Source organism: Corvus brachyrhynchos, unplaced genomic scaffold (genome assembly GCF_000691975.1).
Source record: "Corvus brachyrhynchos isolate BGI_N302 unplaced genomic scaffold, ASM69197v1 scaffold152, whole genome shotgun sequence".
In the NCBI taxonomy this organism is placed as follows: Eukaryota; Metazoa; Chordata; class Aves; order Passeriformes; family Corvidae; genus Corvus; species Corvus brachyrhynchos.
In genome coordinates this window covers 2,622,552-2,642,952 of record NW_008237447.1, presented here as the reverse complement: position 1 = coordinate 2,642,952, position 20,401 = coordinate 2,622,552, and the positions used below count along the sequence as shown (strand labels likewise).

At 39.9% G+C, this 20,401-nt stretch overlaps 1 protein-coding gene across 4 annotated transcripts in view; it reads right to left on the bottom strand.

Annotated features, from left to right (window-relative positions):
• Positions 1–20,198, bottom strand: part of POU1F1 (POU class 1 homeobox 1) — an 88,073-nt gene extending 67,875 nt beyond the window's left edge. For 2 of the 4 annotated variants that reach the window (XM_017731495.1, XM_017731496.1), the window contains exons 1-7: positions 20,003–20,198; positions 18,973–19,043; positions 5,229–5,294; positions 4,345–4,458; positions 3,106–3,351; positions 743–907; positions 72–132 (exon numbers count right to left, since the gene is read on the bottom strand). In XM_017731495.1, the coding sequence (XP_017586984.1) occupies positions 72–132; positions 743–907; positions 3,106–3,351; positions 4,345–4,458; positions 5,229–5,294; positions 18,973–19,043; positions 20,003–20,085 (806 nt within the window). In that variant the 5' untranslated portion in view covers positions 20,086–20,198. Of the gene's footprint in view, positions 1–71; positions 133–742; positions 908–3,105; positions 3,352–4,344; positions 4,459–5,228; positions 5,295–8,011; positions 9,455–18,972; positions 19,044–20,002 lie in introns of those variants that run through there. The other 2 variants (XM_017731497.1, XM_008631535.2) reach the window with 2 other exon arrangements.
• Between the last annotated feature and the right edge of the window lie 203 nt (positions 20,199–20,401).

Sequence of the window (20,401 nt, the reverse complement as noted above, 5' to 3'; positions counted from 1 at the left end):
TTTTGACAGATGGAAAAGAAGCATCTTAGCCAAAATCGTTTCTAACCTATAATAACCTAAATATTTATTACCTTATGGTGGTTCTGCGCTTCCTCTTCCGCTCATTCACTCCAACCTTTTCATTGTACAAAGCTGTATTAAAAAAAAAACCAAAAAAACAATAAAAAAACCCAAATAAACAACAAAACCTGGCAGTTACATTCCACAGGGACTGGAAAACAAGCACAATTATTTCCAGAAAAATAGTCACTGTCTTTGAGGGAAGGAGAAAGCACAACAGAAAATGCTGCTGAATCAAACGAGCATCACACACAAGATCTATCCATTCTTAGGATGGTAGGTCATTGTTTTACCTCCAACTATAAATGGTTATAGGCAAAAATAGTCAGAAGCAAGAGTCCTTTGCTAGTAAAAAAATCTCTGTCTGCTGCTAAGTAGGCTGTCCTGCGGATCCTACTCTGTCTACAGGATTGGAACTGGCTTGCTGGGATGGGACCGGAAGAAATTTCTTCCAGCAGACCAACTGATGTTTCTGCTGCTGTGAACATTCCATATATTTTAGATTTCCTCTCCTTGCTCATTCAAAAAAAGGATAACTGTACTTCAATACAAGCATGTCTCAGCATTTAAAGCTGGTAAAACCAAACCTTTACTCTGTGGAAGACACATACTAGCCCTAAAACATTTATATAGGATTCTGCCTGAAGTGTAAATCAATACTTAGCCGATTTTAATCCTCTACCTCCCACTTGTTCTGCTTCCTCCAGCCACTTGGACAGGATGGATTTCAGTTTGCACGCGTTCTTGAAGCTCAGCTGCAAGTTCTCAAACCGGCAAATCGTCGTCTGGCTGAACTCAGAGCCGTGCACAGCAGCCAGCGCTTCTCCAACGTTGGTTTGTGTATAACCTGGCAAAAACAAACAGGAAACAGCAACTTTGAAGCTTTCTAGGAAGGGTTACTTTCCTTGAGATGCTCAGCCCAGATATGGACAGTGTGTGCTGCAGTGCCTTCAGGCTGAGCTTCCTGCAGAGGTCTCTGTGGCCAGCTGAGCTCACCTCAGAGCCGTGTTCAGTCTCCTGGTGGTTTTTGTGGAGTGTTACACTGATTGAGTGGCATTTCATGCTTCAAGATTAGGGATTTGAGAAGGATCCAGACACCACATGTCTTTCTGTAGATGGTGCAACAGCAATGAGCTCATCCCTAGAGGCACTGCTGGTCTCCTGTTATTTGTTGCAACAACTGAGCTGAAGTCACCAGAGAAACGCTGCAGTTTCCATGCAGACTCTGACTTTGCATCAGCAGCTCCCTGTTCAGTGCTCTGAATGGGGATCTGTCACGGCTGGGTGTTGGGGAAGATGAAACAGGAAAGTCTTATAAATATGATTGCCTGACAAAAGATTTTGGGAATATGAAAACTACAGGCGACATCGAAATGAAAGCCACTTTTGAAATACCAAATCTTAGTTACTGAACAACTGGAAAACAATGGTATGGCCAACTGAAGGTAATCCCCTCTTGATGGAACAATACCCTCTGCTTGCAGGCAGGTCCAAGGGTCAGAGCAGACCCTACTAGCTCAGCAGAAGGGGTCCAAAGAGTAGTTTTTAGAAGTTAAGATGTAACACTCTATGGTAATATAAGAACTCTTATAGGCTGTATGTAAATGCTATAGGATTTGTATCTTGTATTAGATTGGTTAGTGACAATTAGAATATTCAGTACAGAAGATGATTTATTGTATTGTAACCAGGACTTCACCATTCCATCCTATTCTCATCACTTCTTCTTCACTCTCATTCCTCTCGCTCTCTCTCTCTCTTTACTTACCCGCTTACTCTCTTGCTCTCTTGGGCCTGCTCAGAGCTGCCAGCTGCAGCTCTAAGCAGTGCCCCTATACCCACGCCCTTTGCAATAAACCGCATGTCCCAAGATCTGACTTCAGAGATCTCTCGTCACCGTCTGTCCTCGCCGTCTTGTCTACGCCCAGTCCAGACTGAACCCCCCAAAGCTCCTACAGCTGGGGGGCTGGATCCTCATCCTCTTTTTCTGCTTTGGTGCCAGGACAAGGCAGCATCTCTTTAGATGCTGAATGTCCCATAAGGCACCTTTTAACCTCCTTTTTGATCGCACTAACCCTGTGTTTCTCAGTCTCAGACCCACAACTCTGCTCTCCCTTTTAAAGCTCAAACTCGGATTATTTTTCCTGTGCATATTGCATTTCTCCCATTCTACAGGATCCATGTTGTTTGCTTGCAACAAAGGAAGTCTTGCTCCCTCAAAAATTCAGGATGAAGATGCAGTGATTTACTATGTGCAGCCTGGCAAATGCTTTCCATCGGTGGGGCTGACATCTAATACAGGATATACAGGAAAAAATAGTTTGCAAATATTTTTTAAACCCTAATTTATTTCAGTTTAGACTGCAAATGGAACACACTGGCTTTCTAGCTGTTGGGATAGCACACACATACCCCAAATAATCTTACCATTTTTTTAGATCTATAAAATAAAAGAATTCCCTATAATTCTGATGCAATGTTATATGTGACAATGTCAAGAAAGGCATGGCTCAGCCTGCCTTTGTCCTCAGCAGTTATGTCACAGCAACAAATATACCAATTGCTGCCCAACTGTGACTTGGCACAAAAAAATAAACCAGAAAGACAAGTGTCCTACTAGTGTGAAGAATTTCCCATGGATGTTACCCATTGTGTAGTGAAATGGCAGCACACCATCAGAGGAATCACTCCATGGGGAAGAGGATGGGTAGGAGAGGTTAGAGCCTGTCCTGCCCTAAGTTGCAGATAATTTGGAGCTGTGCAAAATGTTGCACCTGACACTGAATGTAATTTATCAAACAGCAATCATTTTCTCTACATTTAAGACAAATAGTTTAAGGGCAGGAAATTTTAAAGTCCCTTTCTCCAAACTAAAAGCTGAAGTTCATTAATTCCATGCAAGTCTTCTAGGAATGGAGGAAGTTTTGCAGGACAAGGCACGATTAGAGTTATAACCAGACAATGGCAGAGGCCAAACCATAAAACACTCAGAAATAATTGGGCTTCTACTGGAATCTTGCAGCCTTTTGATCATAAAGCACATACCCAACTTAATTCTCCGCAGCTTAAACTCATTGGCAAATTTCTCCAGCTCCCTGATTTCAGGGGAGTCCATGTCCACAGGCTCTTCCACAGACTTGCTCTTCCTGCGGAATTCCTGCTTGAAGTCCGTGGCAGCAGGATCGTCCGCGAGGAGGGACTGGGGCATGGGGGTGAAGCCGTGGCCCAGGGCACAGGAGCTGGCACTCAGCGCGTGCTCCGGGAATTTGTAGAGGCAAGGGGTCAGACCACCTGAGCAACACCAAAGAGAAAGCTCATTGCAGTGATTCTCTACTGCTACACGCTAAAAACCTCCCTTCACCACCTCATAATCCATATTTATTCCATAACATACGTGAGAGAATCCAAGAGTTAGAATTTCCTAGGATATATTTTCTCTTTCTTGTCCCAGCACATCAACAGCCCCTTTCACCAGCCACAGCCATCCTATTACTTAGCCAATTGTGAAGCACTTAAATAAGAGGCAAATGGCCTAAATTTACAGAAAGAAAAATCCAAGCTCTAAGCTGGAAATAAGTGGCACAACAAGATTGATGGATCTGTGTCATTTTGAGTCGCTTAAAATTTGCCAGTCTCTGTTTTCTGGTACAAAGAATATTCCCATGTGGATGCCATTTGATGCTCAGACAAGGTACTATCTCAGCTTAGCTGTAGCATAAAATTTCTTTGAGGAAAGTACACAGGTAAGAGCTTAAAGAGAAAAAAAAAAAAACAGAACTCATTCAGAATGATTCCACTGATTTAAAAAGAAATTGCTCAAGGACAAAACAGAACTATCTTTCACTACCTTTTGTTCACAAATGTCAGACTTAACAAGGAGATTCAGTTAAGACTGAAGGTTGGTTTTCCCCTAAATGTTGTACATAGAGCTAAAAAGTCTCTGACCTAAAGGATGGGGAATTACTGGAGAAATATTAACATTCCTCAGTGCATCTGCAGTAAAATCAGTAAAAAAATCAGCCAGTAAAATCCAGGTTCTTAGGCCATCCTTCCCAATTTTCTAAACTACACAAAGCTTTGTAAAAGAACTCAGAACTTCATTAACCTCCCGCTGACTCCTCCATTTATTAGGGTTAGGTTTTTCTTCACTGCCCTGATTACTCCCATCAGTGTTGGAGGTTCTAACCCCAAAGGATTATTTTATGTACTTCGCACAGGATAACCACCAAAAAAAACCCACTTCTCAGAGAACAATGAAAAATACTTTAGAAGAGGGGGACTTGCTTTGCAAGGTGCTGACACCATTTACCACGTTGGGGTGGGGCATGCTGCATGTCTGTAAGATGCGAGTCTGGGAGAGACTTGCTGAGAGCATCTCTGGAGTTGCAGGCTTGATGCCTAAAAAAAAAAAGGTAAGAAAAGAAGATGAAAAGAAGAAAAGAAAGGAGAAGAGTAAAAATGTATTTATTTTTTAATTAAAGAAAATGAATTTCTGAGCAATACAATTTGTTTAATACTTATTGACTTTCCCCAGGGATCTGGACAATGCCAGGAATGTTTGCAAAAGACACAGGAATGCATGATGAAATAGGAGCATTTGAAAATTTGCACACCATGAAGGAAGCCTACACTCTGTCCCTATACAGATATATTAGTCTATGCTGATTTACTCCAGTATTTCCTTAATTCTTAAATGAAATAAAATTCTGAGTTTGACTTTGTATTATTTCCAAGTCCCAGTTATTTCCCGGGAGTTACGTTAATTTGGTTCATGTCATTATCCACTGACTGCTACTTATACTTGCACAGCATAAAAGTTCCTCACTCTTACTGAGCCTGGGACATGGAACAATGAGCAGGATGCTAGCATGCATTCATGAGTGTAAAAATCCATGATCTGCCTGCTGAAATCAGCTATCCCTGAGGTGAGCAAAAAGGCAGGACTTTCCCAGCCTTGTAGGGAGACATAAGGTACAGAGTGATTTCACAAGAGATTGAGAGGTTTGGGGAAACTCTGGGCACTGACCCCTAATTTCCTAACCCTTCTTCTAAAGCCTTAATCCAAATCCCGTCTCCTTTAAACAATTGTCTTGGATTGGTCGCTCTAAAGGAAAACTGGCTAAAATCCACACACTAACATCTCACCCACTTGAGGGTTGGCCTCTTACCTGCCATCACCCCATAGGTGGAAGGTTGATTCCCATAGTGACAGGAGGGCACGGAGTAGTGAAGGCCTGGCCAAGGGTGTCCCAGCGTTGTCATGGCAAAGCCAGCGCACGAACGTGCACGAGTTGGGAGCAAAGAGAAAACAGATGGGACTCATAAGAATTCAAGATTCAAGACACAGCCTTTAAGTTTGAGGCAGGCAGTGCCTTCTGTGCAGTTGTAGCTTCTTCTGTGAGCATTTAACACAGGGCCACAACCATCGGGTTAAGAGGCACCTGTCAGGGAGAACTGCCATTAGGAAGAGTGGGGTATCCTCTGAGGCAGGACTAGGGACTGTCATGCTGTCTCTTGGTGCATTGCTTTTAGTATAATCTATGGGCATAACCCAGTTTACACAAACTGCGGAGCAGGGAAAGCATTGCACTGCTATGGAGGAGACCTGCTCCTCTCCTCACACATTCCACACGCTGATTCACTCCATCTCACACAAAAACTAATTCTTTGTTCTCAGGAAATTGCCCTCCCTGTTGTGCAAACCCCACAGTGAATTAAGGCCTGGGTTCCAAAGGCAGCAGTTTGGGACATTTGCTTTGAGGCATCCAAAAGTCACAATTTTTTAAGTCCCAAGCCACAAAAAAACATTCTGAAGTGCTTTGGAAAGGCAGTACAGGAACAAGATGTTAAAATCTGGATTCTTTTAAGAAGTCAGGCCTAAATAAACATTTTCCATCACCAGCACCAACAAACACACTGTTTGTTTATCTCTGGTGTTTTCACAGGGGTATTTCAGATCTGTGCTCAGTAATAGCCAGTGCCTGAAGAATGAGACCATTTTTTTTCTGAATGCAATATGGAGATATGGCAGTGCCTCATATGTAAGTAGGAAAAAGCATGTACTGTCTCCTCTAACAACTGCAATAAAACAGAATATTAAAAATTAATGTTCATGAACATCCAGATATGTAAACCCACATTTTAAAGAACACATTCCTGTTGTTCAAAACAGTCTATTTAACTAGGGATTAGAATCTTTGGGTTTTACAACAGCAATCATAACAATAAAATGTCCTGTTTAGATACAGTTATAAAATCTACTTAGACAAACATGCTTACACTAATGTAGATGCAGTGAAATAAAGATTGTGTTAATAACGGCAATGCATGTAGAGCAATTAAACTTTTCTGTTGAGTTCTAAATGTTTACTGGTTGCATTTTTCCACTATTTCATAATCCACATACTGTAACTCTTATGCATGAAAGTATAATTTTTGACTCGCTAATAATGATTTAAAATTAAATAGTGAGGATGATGCTATTTAAATTAAATAATAGCAATTCAAGTGTTGAGGATACTACAGAACATCAGCTGAATGACACAGCATAGTACTTGAACAGAAGTATGCCACCTTTCTTGTGATGCAGGATTGTTACATCCATTTTTAAAACTTTTGACATTTGAAATAAGTCGTTATTCAAAATTCTTTCACCATTATATTGTGCACAAATTCTCCTCACATGAATTCAACAGAGCGGCATCATTTATTGCAATTCCTTAATCTACGTATGAAATTTGTAAATCCTGACTCGTTATAGTTACCACCCTCTGCCTCTACTTTCCCAGGGTTATTTTTTCACAAGATCACCTTCTGGATGTGATCCTGCAATTAAAATTTCCATTGAATGCAGTGGCATTTGTCCTTGGGTGGCAGCTACAAAATACCAAAACCTAAACCTTGCAGCAGGTGAGAGATGCTTTGGGCTGGCTGTCATCCTGTCCTTTCCATTACAAGTCAGATGCATCTAGAAAATACTGCTGTGATACACACACATAAATTTGACCTCATACAAAATTTAAATTCTCCTATTCCCTGCCACTCTTGCTAACCCACAGCTCTATTAGGATATTTTGAGCCTCTTGCTTAATGTGTAAGATGATCCTGTTTTCTGTTACCGATGATCAGTTTTCACTGCTTACATGCTTTTTCTTTTCATTAAAATGCTTTATTACCAAGGCCTTTCAGGAGAAAGCTGGATTCTTGTTAAGACTCCAAATAAAATTCTAATGTTAATGCAATTTCAAATAAATAAACTATTTCTTTTTCAGTTCCTGAAGGCTATCGACAATTCCTATATTCCAGAATCCCACCTCTGAAGTATAAATGCTGCAAGACAATTCTCTTTGTCTCAGATATTCAGTGATTAAGTAGTCCTAGTATTTAAATGCATCTAATTGGATTATATACACAAACATACAAAATTCGAAACTATTGACAAGATTTCTACTACCAGTTTTGAACATCCCACTTAAACCTTAGCCTCGATTCAGTTTGTGATATGCCTTGTGAAGAAATGTTTTTCCTTCTTTAAAACTCACCCAAGTGATATTTATACCTAAGCTCTTCTAAATAGATTTCCTATTTAAAGTAATTTATATTATTTAGAACTGTGGTTGCATAATAAACAACCTTTCAATTAATTTACATAACACGTCATTGAAGACTGCAGTTATACCAACAACAGCGTTTGAACCTGTTCAAAGTTGGTAGCATATTTGAGTCTCATCTTCTAACAAACTTAGAGAAAAATTACGTATTTAGCTAAAACACAAACAGTTGTGGGTTTTCTCATTCACTTATATGCAGAGTATTGTGAAATTGCTTTTGCTTTGGCATAGTCCCAATCATACATAACACTGATACTAAACTCTTTAAATATTGAGAACTTGACGAACTCATGTATCACCCAAAAATTACAAATGAGAGCAGGAGTATTTACAAAAAGTACCTGTAGACACAACATTGGTGGCATGGTTGGAGACCTGCAGGCACTCTGCAGCGCTGTGGTGCATTATCAGAGGCAGAGAGGGAGAAGAGTCAGAATTCAAGGGCACAAAGGTGTCTGAGGAAGCAAATGCTTGGCAGCTCATACCCTCCAAGAGGCAAGAGAGCCGCCTGTCCCGTGTTCTATCAGAGCAGATCCTGCAGGATGAATGGCACTTCGAACTCTGTTCCAGGATTGTACCTGGGTATACACACAGAGGAGGGCTCTGGAGCACAGGGAGGTCGTGTGCAGGTATTTATACCACCAGGAAATCCCTTTATCCATTTTAATGTTCTTTTCCCAGCAATATTGCTACCCTGCTACAGAGCCTCCTTCCTTCCCACACAAACACAATACGTGTCCAATTAATTGGGGGGAGGGGGAAGAAGAGGGAAACCAGAGACATGATTTGACAGGTATTTTCAATTAGGTCTTTTGTGAAGGACAATGACCAGAAAAAAAAATAAAAGTATCGTCTCCAAAGCCGGTGGCAACAGACAAGTTAAGTTTAACACTAAGTACATTGCCACAGCCAACACCTGCCTCCAAAATCTCATCCAGGCAATTGTCTGGAAGGCAACCTGTCTGAGAGCTCAAACAGAAGTCTGCAGTAGTCAAGAACCTATAGCAAAATAATTTGCATTAACCTAATTCCCAGCAGTTGCACGGTGATCATTTGTCTTAACCTACACCAGTATAAATCAGAGGTGTGTGATATGAAGCAGCTGTATCCAGGAGGAACTTTTTGAACAGGTATCTTTACATAAGCATGATGTGCTAAATGTTTATCTAAGAGGAACGCTTGACAGAGTCCTTGGTGTCACTTAAAACCCATTTGGAGTTCCTCCTATTAATTTATATTACTGCAGCATCTAAAGTCTTCTCCAGAAGATCTTAAGTAAAACCAGGATCTTTACTCAAAGGAGGTGATTTTTCCAACATGAGACTGGAATTATTTTGGAGCACTAATGAGCATATAAGTTACCCTAAAAATGATGAAAATTTCTGCAGTGCACCATAGTCACATATTCTGTGTAAATGCAATAAAGGTGGGGTGTTCATTCTTCGGGGTTTTTTTGTTTGGCTTGGTTTGGGTTTTGTTACCAAAGGTGTTTGGTCACATTTTACCTAAAGATGACAAAGCTTTTTGTGTGTTTGGTATTCCAAACATGGTCAAATGTCTGAACTAGTATTTTAACACCAACTTCAGAGACATGAGATAGGAGCAATCATACTTGTTATTGCACAATTTTCCATGTGTTATTGCAGAAAACTGGTATTGCACTGAGCCACTCTGTAAAACCCTTTATATTATCTTTAAGCGTGCTTTGGGAAAGGCTGTGTCTAAGATTGTTACAAAATCTCAGAATTACTGCGTATGGCAAACAGTGCATGTGCTTTAACAGTGGTTATCTACTACTTAACACATGCTCTTTCAGGTTGCAAAATATACCAAAAAAAACAAAATAATTTTTGTAATATTATGTAAGGTACTGTCATCAAATGAACTGCCATCTGCATTACTTTGGGCTTGGCTCAATGTATCCCAGTGTCTGTGGATTCATATTCAAAAATCATTTTAGTTATTTTCACCTCCTTTTCTCCCTCAGCAAGGGGCACGATAAATCTACCAGGGGCTCCCCTCAACCTACCAGAGTTTTGAAGCCATGGGAGAAAAAGAGTAACTTTACATCTCTTTGACAATTCTTTTTTTCTCAAATCCCAACAGGTGCCACTGTAAATAGCAAGTCAGTAAACAGAAAACTTACAGTTTCACTGTAAACTCATCTCTAGATGCAAAGAAGTTGTAGCCTGTCCCCAAGTACAAGATGGAGCTCACTTCCAGATTTCCATTTCTTCCCCAGGTGAGGAGCCTTACCCAGCTTTGCCCAGGTCCTCAGGCTTTCCAGACCTATGGAGTTCATTAGAAGGGGTGGGTTGTGCTTTAGTGGATGTTGCTCACCCACAGAAGCTGGGACTGATTGGGACTGGGAAAGTAAATTCAGTCACCAATCACAAGGCACTAAGCTTTCCTTCACAGTGCAGTATAAAGCTGTTCTGTGACACCATGCCAGACATCACCTCAAATGAGTTTTTTCATGCCCTGTCTATTTATTGTTCTGTTTTACAGTGCTGAATAAAAAAATTTCTGATTTTGTGTGTCTGTGCTACATCGCCTACTTCTTCTAATAACTTCACTATTTTTCATTTTGATTATGACCACATTTCTTTAGTTGCATTCAGTTTAAAATAAAGTTTTCTGGCATAATTTTTGAGGATCCTGGAAACTTAAGACTTTTACCAATACTAGGTATTGGAAACATTTCACATTCATCTGAGCTCATTTCTAACATGAGTAGCACCTCTCATAAAGCTTCGTTACAACCCTCTGTGGATACCATGCTAAGGCTGCAGATTGCCTGACACAAAGCTACCCTGTGGTTCCATATATTGTAATTTCTTAGTCAGTTTTAAGACTCTGCCTCACAGCACACAGTTCAGCTGAAGGCTTCTGGCAGGAATTTTGGGACACTGACTGAAGGAAATCATTCCTTCTCCACACTTACAAGTGCCCTCAAAAGTTCAGTGGGAGTTTTCTGCCCTGAAACCCAGGTCCCATTCTCCACTGGGATGGTAAATGTCACAGTGGAAATAACTTCTGTAAGGAAGATGGGGGAAAATTTAGATTTTAATGACTGAGCCCTTTTTTACACTGTTCATTATGGGATAATTCTGAGCTTACCTTAATGTTTTTCCTTAAGTTGACTTCAATCCTTACTCCATGTTAGTAGACTGATTATTCTCCCCCTAAATCTTTTCTGGTTGAATCCCAAAATAATGAAGAAAGCCATCAAAAACCCATTGTGGGTTTTTAAGACAGCATTAAGCTGTCTGTTTTAGTGGCAAAAAGATCCCTTCATGCAGTTTTCTCAGCTCAGAAATAGCATCCCATAGTAAGATCTCGGGTCTGAAAATGAGACAGGCAGGGAAAGCGCCATCATTTTCCTCCATGGGAGCACAGCATTTCTCTTCCCAAGAGATGATTCCATGCTGATCAGCAACATGGATTTCCAGCCTCACCTTTGCCAAGAACCACAAAATTACAAAGAAAATCTGGCACAGCCTAAGTCTTGGCAGCATCATTCATTCATTCATTCATTCCTTTTCCCTGGTCTCCAAGCCCTTTGGCAGATAAATTGAAAACTATGAGGCTTGTTCAAATAAAGAGCTTATGGAGATGGAAGTCTCTACAAGCCTAATCGTTATGATAGACCTGCAGCTGAAATAAATCCCACTGAAACACATCCCACTGAAACAGTCACTCACACATTTACACTTTGGAGAGGAGTGTATGTGTGTGTGCATATCTATATACATGCACACACATATATACATTTATATATACCAATAATGCATCTCAGAGAACCTGTGGTTCTTTGGGAAGTGAGCTTCATTTTTGCCTTCACTGCACATGGAGAGAGGGATCTTCAACTCTTTCTTTTTTTCCAACACTACTGCAATTCTCATCTTGTCACCCCATACACTTTTGTACAACATACTCATGTGTCAATATTCATCTACTGCATTTCATTTTTATTCAGAATACTGAAATTCCCAGGTTTTAACTCCATAGTTTCATGGTTAGTTTTCACCGGGCTGGGTAAAAGCTATAAAACTGCTTTAAAGATCTGCACATTTCTGTACATTTACACAATTCTTCCCCTTGTTTTTCCTATCCAGAAAGTCCTTGAACTGAAATGAGTAAGTCCATGTTATGAAATCCTCACAAGGCAGAGGGATGTCATAGATCTATGGTCTACTTCCTACACTTTAAGTGAAAAAGACATCTCTAAGTGCATTACACTGTGCACAGGAGAAAAAAAACATCTTCCTTCTTAGGTAAGACACAAATTGACTCACAAACTGTCAATGTAAGCCACGGGCAGTTTCATTCACAACTGATGGGGAGGGCGGGCGGATTAAAACATTTTAAAGGAAGACACTTTCCCAGGGAGCAACACAATGCAATTTGCTTTTAAAAACCTATAGAAAGCTTATTCGGTCTTGCTGCCAAAGTCCGGCTCAATGGAGTCTGAGTAAAAAACGTGTAATTGCATTAGAGCAAACAAAAGCCTTAAAGCCTGATTTAGACTGAGTGGGACTACTTGATAAAGACCAAAAAGAACATAAGATTACTTGTTTCCCTGAGCCACCTGTCCTTAACTTTAGATCACCTCTGCAGAAAACAGCCCCCTGAACGTGCAGCACAGACATGATCTGTTATCTGCAGGGAAAGGTGGTGTTCCCACGGCTCTCAAACAACAACCTGAGCCTGGGCAGAGCTCCCCATGCAGGGAGCATCATAAAATATGGCTAAACTTATCCATAAGAGCTACAACCTGAAATAACAGATAAAATTCCACTGCTTTTCTTCATGCTCCCAGTCAGACTGGTGCTCCTCAAAATGATTCGCATTACAAATGTACTGGTGGAGACCTTGACACTTCATGGAAGTGATCCAAGCTCTTTCCAGCCTTATTCCAGTGAAAAACTGGGTAGAATCGTAACTGCAAACAGTTATGACTGGGACCATACAGGGGACCTATACCGGGAATGTGCTTAGACAAGCATGTGGAAAAAAAACCAACTTGCACTTAACATCTTTGAAGCATTTACAAAATATTAACACTAACAATGATTTCACATTTATTAAAGGCCGGGTTTAAAACTACCTGCGTTACAATTGACTCATTTTTCAGTTTGTTCAGGGCCACATAACCACCATTTCAGTAGCAAAAGTCTTTTACGCCCTGACACGTTTTCCTTTGGAAAATCAGAACTTTTCCACAGAGAGAAAGAATTTTATATACCCAGTTACAAATTTAAATCCACACAATGCTATTTCTAGTAACCTAACTTTTCAGGCAGTGCTTTTATTCTTCTCCAAATGACTTCTTTCCGTTGTTCTTATGACATTTCAAAAAGGGGATCTGTAACCCAAAGAAGGTTTTATCGGGCAAACATGGGCTACTGCTGCAGTAGTCAAATCATTAATTCTTTCCCAGTTTTCCCTTTCATGTTACAAGACAAACATTGCTTTCACAAAGCTTTGGTAAATATTCCTGTACACAGAATGCAGTGTAAATGGTACTGTGCGTGTGCACTTTAACATAACCCAAAATGGAGCAAAACATGCATCCCCTGCTTCTCAGTTTATACTCTCATTAGTAGAACACTTTCTCCTCAAATTCAGTGAATCAACAAGTCATGTTTATTTAAAAACTAAGTTAAAAAAAAAATTTGAAATAAAGGGAATTGACCATTTCCATGTCTGAATGCTGCAGAAATGCCCCATTAGACACACCCTGAAACAATATAAAGAAGGAAGGAAGAGAAAAATTGAGTGAGTGTAAGCACAGCAGGGCAAAAAGTACAGGAAATGAATAGGACTTAAGGGAGACAGTTTGCCAGAATAAAGCTGCTAAGCCAGATTGCTGAGATCACAAACCTGGCCCTAGAAAATGCCTTGGATCGGCCATTTGAGTGTCTGCCACATTAATACTGAAATTCATCAACATTACACATCACCTAAGAACACATCATCTATCGCTTCAGATCTGCCATGAATTTGTTCTTTTACTACTAAAGTTGGCAAGAAAAGTTTCTGTCAGAAAAGCCAGAATCTAACCAGCAGTACAAACACATTAATACTGAAATTCATCAACATTACACATAACCTAAGAACACATCATCTATCACTTCAGATCTGCTATGAATTTGTTCTTTTACTACTAAAGTTGGCAAGAAAAGTTTCTGTCAGAAAAGCCAGAATCTAACCAGCAGTACAAACTAGTACTGCTAGTCCCCTGCCCACAGCGCAAAAATCTACCGAACACAACTTTTTCTTAGAAACTGGGCTTACACAATCAAGCAATTCAATGAAAAAATGACAGTGAACAACCCCCCAAATCATTCTTGAAAGTATCTTTCACTTTGCATGTCCTCAAAAGCAAAATTTCTTTTCCGTTTCCTGAGAGGGCATTGAGTACCAGCCTCACCATCTTTTGAAAGGATTTCAGAAATTTCCGTGTAGAGGTCAAAAATTCTGAAATATTCAGAGTACATTTAAAGGCTCAAAACATTATTCCTTGACTGTTTACCACATCAAGATGCCTTTGACATTACAGCCTCTGCCACCTTTGAAAAACTTATACCTTCTGCATTTTCCTGGGGGAAAGAACTGCATGATCTCGGTGTTGGTCCAGCCCTTGGTGGGTCATAGAAAATTTTCTGCTCCAGCAAGACAATTCTCATGAGCATCTCCATGCCACATATGTGACCCCATCTCCAGCTCTTAACAATTAACTTAATTAGAAGGAATACCCAAGAAAATGTCCTAGCCCAGGCACTTCCTAAAAGCTGCCAGCACCTTTCCATGATTCACAGGCAGAGGAGAGTGTGTGCCTCACGTGCCCAAGCCCCTCCAGGGAAGTGTGAGGAGCACCTAATAAGCAAGAACTGAAATAAGGTGCTGTGAGAATGATTAATACTTTTGCCCATTGTTCAATTTTATTGGAAGCTTGGGACAAGGATGTGGTAAAATTCACAGGAAATGTACTGAATAATGAGGATGCTCTTTTTTTCCCCCCCTTCTTCTCCCTCTGGAATAACAATCACCCTATGATGTGCTCATCTCCTTCCCTTCTGCTCTGAGCCTCCTGCCCCTACTCCCCACTCCTCCCTCATTATGTGCCACAGAAAAGAGAAACTGGATGATATATTCCCTATTATATTTGGATATCTGACCAGCAGAACTGATGAACACTTTTCAGCTCTAAAATTGTTCCAAAACTAAAAGCAAAATCTTTAGTTTCAACAATTTTGGCATAAAATCAAATTAATGAATTTAAACAGAAAGCTTCAGCCTTTGATAAAAATTCATTCAGAATTTCAATAACTATCAAAATTCTCTCCTCGTGCTCTGGGCATCTTTCATGAGCTTTCATAAATTAATTTTTTTTTTTTACTACTTGAGGTTATTTTTGAATAAATATCCAAATATTTTGATCTGCTGCATTGTGAGAATTGTGTGAGGTAAAATGTACAAACAGAATAAACTGTGGAAGAAAAACTTTCCAGACAAACTACAACTTTGGACATCCATTCTTTTGGAAATAATCCAGATTTATGATAATTTATACAATGTTACTTAATAAGATTTACAGTAGTAAAGGCACAAGATAAAAAAGAAATCTGTGGATTTTTCTAAATTCAGCTGAATCTTCTGAGATCTGGATTTTAATTTTTTTAAACAACTTTAATACTTTAGATCACAACATGTGCAGATACATTTTGCTCTTTTTTATCAAGATGGCTATAATGTTCATACTTCAGCCTGGAACTTTATTTATATTCCTCTGGGTTCAGTCTAATGAAAATGACAGCAACGACCAAGTAAAAAAAAGTAAAAAACTCAAACACAAAACAACCCCAGAAAGACTAAAATTCATTCAAAGTATTGGAGTCAGACTTTGATATCTTCACTGAGCAGTGAATTAAGCAGTAAACATTCTCACAATACGTCAGAAACATTACTCAGTGAAAGTACAAGATGTGGGCTAAGTGACACTTTCTAATTTGCTAAAATGATTAGTGATGAGAACTCAATTATTTCTGTATTTGTGGAGCTAAGTGATAGAGTAATGCCACTTTCTTTCATTATCAGTGCAAAATAAAGGTCATCAGCTGGTTACAAAGATCAAAACCTACAGGACACTATTACATGAGCTCCCAGAAAATCCTGGTCATCTATATTCATCTCTGAACTTTGCCTGCACACACTGCATGGATGAATATTACTGTCTTAGACAGACAAACAGCAGCAGCTCAACACGGTCAGCAGTTTTGTGTTTCATTACCAAACAAAACATCTTGCCAGCAAAGTGATTTCATTAGCATATTCAAACCACTGGCTGGCTCAGTCTGAAGGTCATTTAAAATTCCTTGAAATATGAGATAAAATTTTAATTCTTAAATCTCACGTAACATTTAAAATGCATTATTCTTTAGGAAAGTATCTCATAACTCTTGCTGAAAATTTAATCCTCACAACTCAATTAATCATCACCAAGCAGTGTTAAAACTGAAAAGTGCACCTTCTCAGGAGAAGAATAATCATCATGGTAGAGGCATGATTTTTGCCCTTCAGTGTCTCCTGTCATCTAAAGATCTCATTGTTATCCCCAAAAGTATTGCTTGAACATTCTGGGTGAGGAAACCATGTGTTAAGTAGCTTGCCCAAGAAAATATGAAATCAGAGGACAGCCTGGGGATAGCAGCCAGACCTATCCATGACATTTTGATCAGAGCTTCACTTATAAAACTGTACAGCTTTTAAATATATTCCTGTGCCAGGGGGAGAAGTCTGAAATCTCTCACTAGGCTGAAATAAGAACTCTCACTAGGCTGAAATAAGAACTCAGATACTCCACTTGCACTTTCTGGAGTGTGTCCACAGGCAAAGGACCATGTGAGTCCAGTGTTCAGAATTCAGAAGCCACTGTCCAAGATCTGAGCTGATTCAGTCTCCATGCAAGTTGACAGCTGAGAGATCATTCTCTCCTTTCAAATACAAATGAGAATGGGGGTTAGGGAGAGAGGGCTTTCTGACTCTTTTAAAGGTGAGAAGTAAAATTATATCATTTGTATATGCACCTCTCTTAAAATATTGTTCAGGTAAAAGATGAAAAAAGAGCACTTCATAGAGAAAAACACAACTCAAATGATAGTGATGGAGCAATTGTTACATACAATTTGCGTGGGTGTAGAAGAATTACTTGCTCTTTGAAAACATGCAGATGTTTTCATTTCTCCCCAAGGCAAATATTTTAATGCTTCTCCTTGGAACTGTGTCTACAGCTCTTTCACGACATCACTGCTCTGCTAAATCCCTTTGAAGAGCCCAGCCACACAGACACCATAGTAAGATGCAGGAAAAAGAGGGCTTTGAAATTTCCTTTTAAATCCCAGTGCTGCACTTGAGTCTGACCTCATACACATTTAACATAAGGCTGAAAGCGTCTCTTCATCAGCAAGTGTTCTGACCTGAAGGAGTAGATATTTAAATACAACACCATGCCATTTTCCAGGTGTTAAAACAAAAAAAAAAGCACAACTCAAATACGTACACGGGAGGGGGAAAACAGAAGAGGGGGAGCCCTTCTGTTCTTTACATAGACTCACTCCAGGGAAATGAAATCCTAAGTTTAACTCAACAGCATTTAGACCTTTGAAACCCCTCTTTCTTCTCACACAGGGAGAGCAGCAGTAGCTATGGGTAAGGAGCCTGATTCTCAGCATGGCTCAATCATGAGTGACTCCTGCTTTGTGCCATACTTGAAGCTGCCCTGCCATGGTGGTGGTGCAGGAGGAAGGCCACCACATCAGGGAGAGGCACAGTGGGGCAATTTTCAGCTGTGGTGCAGGAGGAAGGCCACCACATCAGGGAGAGAGAGGCACAGTGGGGCAATTTTCAGCTGCCCCAGGGCAGCCAGGAAGCATCAGCATGACACACAGCCACCCAGGAACTCTGACATTTCATCTGTGACGTGCAGCAGCCACATTACTTACCGGGAATTCCCTTTTGGAGAGGGAGTTTGTTCCCCTTCCAGAGCAGTCAAGCACTCCCCAGCTTGTTCCTCAGTGCCTGAAGCTGCCCCTTAAGGAATGGATGCTTCCAGGCAATGCCCCTTTCCTTCACCTTCCAGACCATGACCATCTCGGGACCGCACAGCATCTCAGTAGTTGGGCTTTTAATAAGGTTTCTAGCAGGACATCCTTGCAAGAGATGCTTTAAGTCAGGGGACTCCCAGAGTACAGAGCACAACACACAAAACCCAGGGACTTTAAATATGATTTTTCTCTGTGCACTCCTTCCTACATGGGCAAGGATTTCACCAGAGTGAAATTCTGCTGCCTGCCTTTGCAGCCTCCCCTGGCAGGGGAAGGAAAGGGAGCACAACTGACCACCACTCCCTACCCCTTTTACACCATTTATCAGGATATTGCAGAGGATGAGAAGAAATAAAGGAGTAATTCCGAGGAAAACATAAGCCAACGCTTGCCGTAACTTAAGACTTAACACAAATAACATCCTTTGTAAGTCACTGTCAAACTCTTGTGTTTCTTTCACAAGAGTACTAATTATCCATGTGTGATGCTGAATAACAAGTCAGCAACACAGAGGACTCTGTGCAGATTACGTGTTCTAAAAGGGTTATACACAGGAAAATACTGACTTTTCCTAACCGCATACCTGGACCAAGGCTGTGCAGATACGGGAATAAAAGGAACTCCTCATCCACATAACGCTGCTAAGGAAGAATTCCAAGAGAATCCCCCTCCCCATTCACCCTCAGATCAGTATGAATGAGTATTTTCAGAAGCAAAGGGGAAGCAAGCATAGGGACATGATTTCTAAACAGCATCTCTGAGTTTGTTATGGTCTCAAGGTTTATGCTGATAATGGTGCCACAATCCCACCACTACGCTATGAAATGTATTTGCAGGTTTGGACTTCAACAGACCAAGTGAAGAATGATAAATAACAAACTGAAAATTTAAAAAAAAAAAGAAGAAAGCAAAATGGCCACTTTTACAATCCCTCCTGTAACACAACTCATCATAAACCACAAGAAAATCCTGAAGCCAGGCATCTATATGAAACATATTACCCTGCAAAATGTAATTCAGCTGAGTGCATCTTCACAAAACTCCTTAGATGAACAAACAGACACAGAAAATTTTCTCTTTTCTGTTTTTACCTTATTAATTCTCTGTTGTTTTCTCCTCTTTTCAGATATTGTTTTCCCCCCAATTTGGAACTGGCTATAATTCCCTTTTCCAAGCTCCCTCCAACTACTCACTTGACTCACCCACATGGTGCAAAGTCACATGCACTGGCGGACACCACATTTTTCCTGCTGTCCAGTAAAATCTACAGGTTGAACAAAAACATACAACATATTAAATAAAAGGTTGGCATGTCTGAAAGAAAGTCAGTAACAGCACAGTGTTTTCAGAGATTAGGCATAGTCTAACCTGTTTATATTTAACTAGAAGTGAATTTGGGTGGTGTATTACTGTATCGTCAAGGGAAATACGAAAGTACTGAAAAACCCAGTATATCCCCTGCCACAAAACTCTAGTAAAGGAAAAAACCACCACTATTTTCTCTGCCACTTAGCATTTATTAGAAGCAGATCAAAGTAATACCCGCATATTTCAATTACTTTTATTTGACACTAGTTTTATAAAATATACATGGAATTTTTCCAGAACTTCCCTTTGGATTTTCTCAGACTGACTAAATATCTACGTTTTCCACAGGAGAGAGGTTTTATTAGACTGAAAAAACACCAGCTTTCCAATTCCAGGCCTGTTGGAGCTGTTTAAAATATCTGGTGAACTACCTGACTGCTCCTTTGCAGAGAGCACGCAGGTGTTTGCCTCCCTCTTTGCACCCCAAACATGGGAGCAAAAGGAACATGAAATCAGATCTCCCTTCTCTATTTCAGAGAACATGGTGACTTTTAAAAATGTCTGGGGGGAAAAACACCCCAAAACATACTTGATTTTCTTAATATTCCCATGCTGATATGATTCACAGCTATTGGTATTTATTCTGCTTTTACAATTTTAATGCAGACCTTCAGCCGAGCAACCTGCATGATGAATTAAGTCCTTACAATTAAGTCCAACTCCTGCCCTTTCGTGACTGTTCTATGCCAGCCAGAAACAAATTATCTCTGAGTCCCCAAAGGATTTAACAGAGATTAACAATGCTAATTCTCTTTAACAGAGAAAGATAACTAAGAAATAAGGAATTAGAGAAAAAACACACATTTCTACCAAAGCCTATGATAACTTCTCATCTCCACACAGCAAACACAGTACCTGAACAGAAGATATCCACAAAGCCATCTCTTAATCTCTTTCTTAATCCAACACTCAGCCTCATCTTCATGTTTGCAAAACATAACCACTTGTTCTTTTTCCCCTCAAACTGTTGAAATCCTGTCCATATCACCTACAGAATATTCTTCTAAATGAATAGCAAGATGTATTCCCAATAGCAAGCCATTTTTCAAGAGGCAACAAACTTTATATAGAGAATAAATAAATTTATAAAATGAATACTTCATATCTAAAGAGAGAACTAATTGATATTACTAAGTGCCTCCACCTGTCAGAGGATTTTATTAATAGCTTCGCTTTAAATAATCATTCTTAGCTAAAGATTGCTTATTTAATTTTCAGTGTTTGGTTAAAAATGGTTAAAAATTATATAAACCA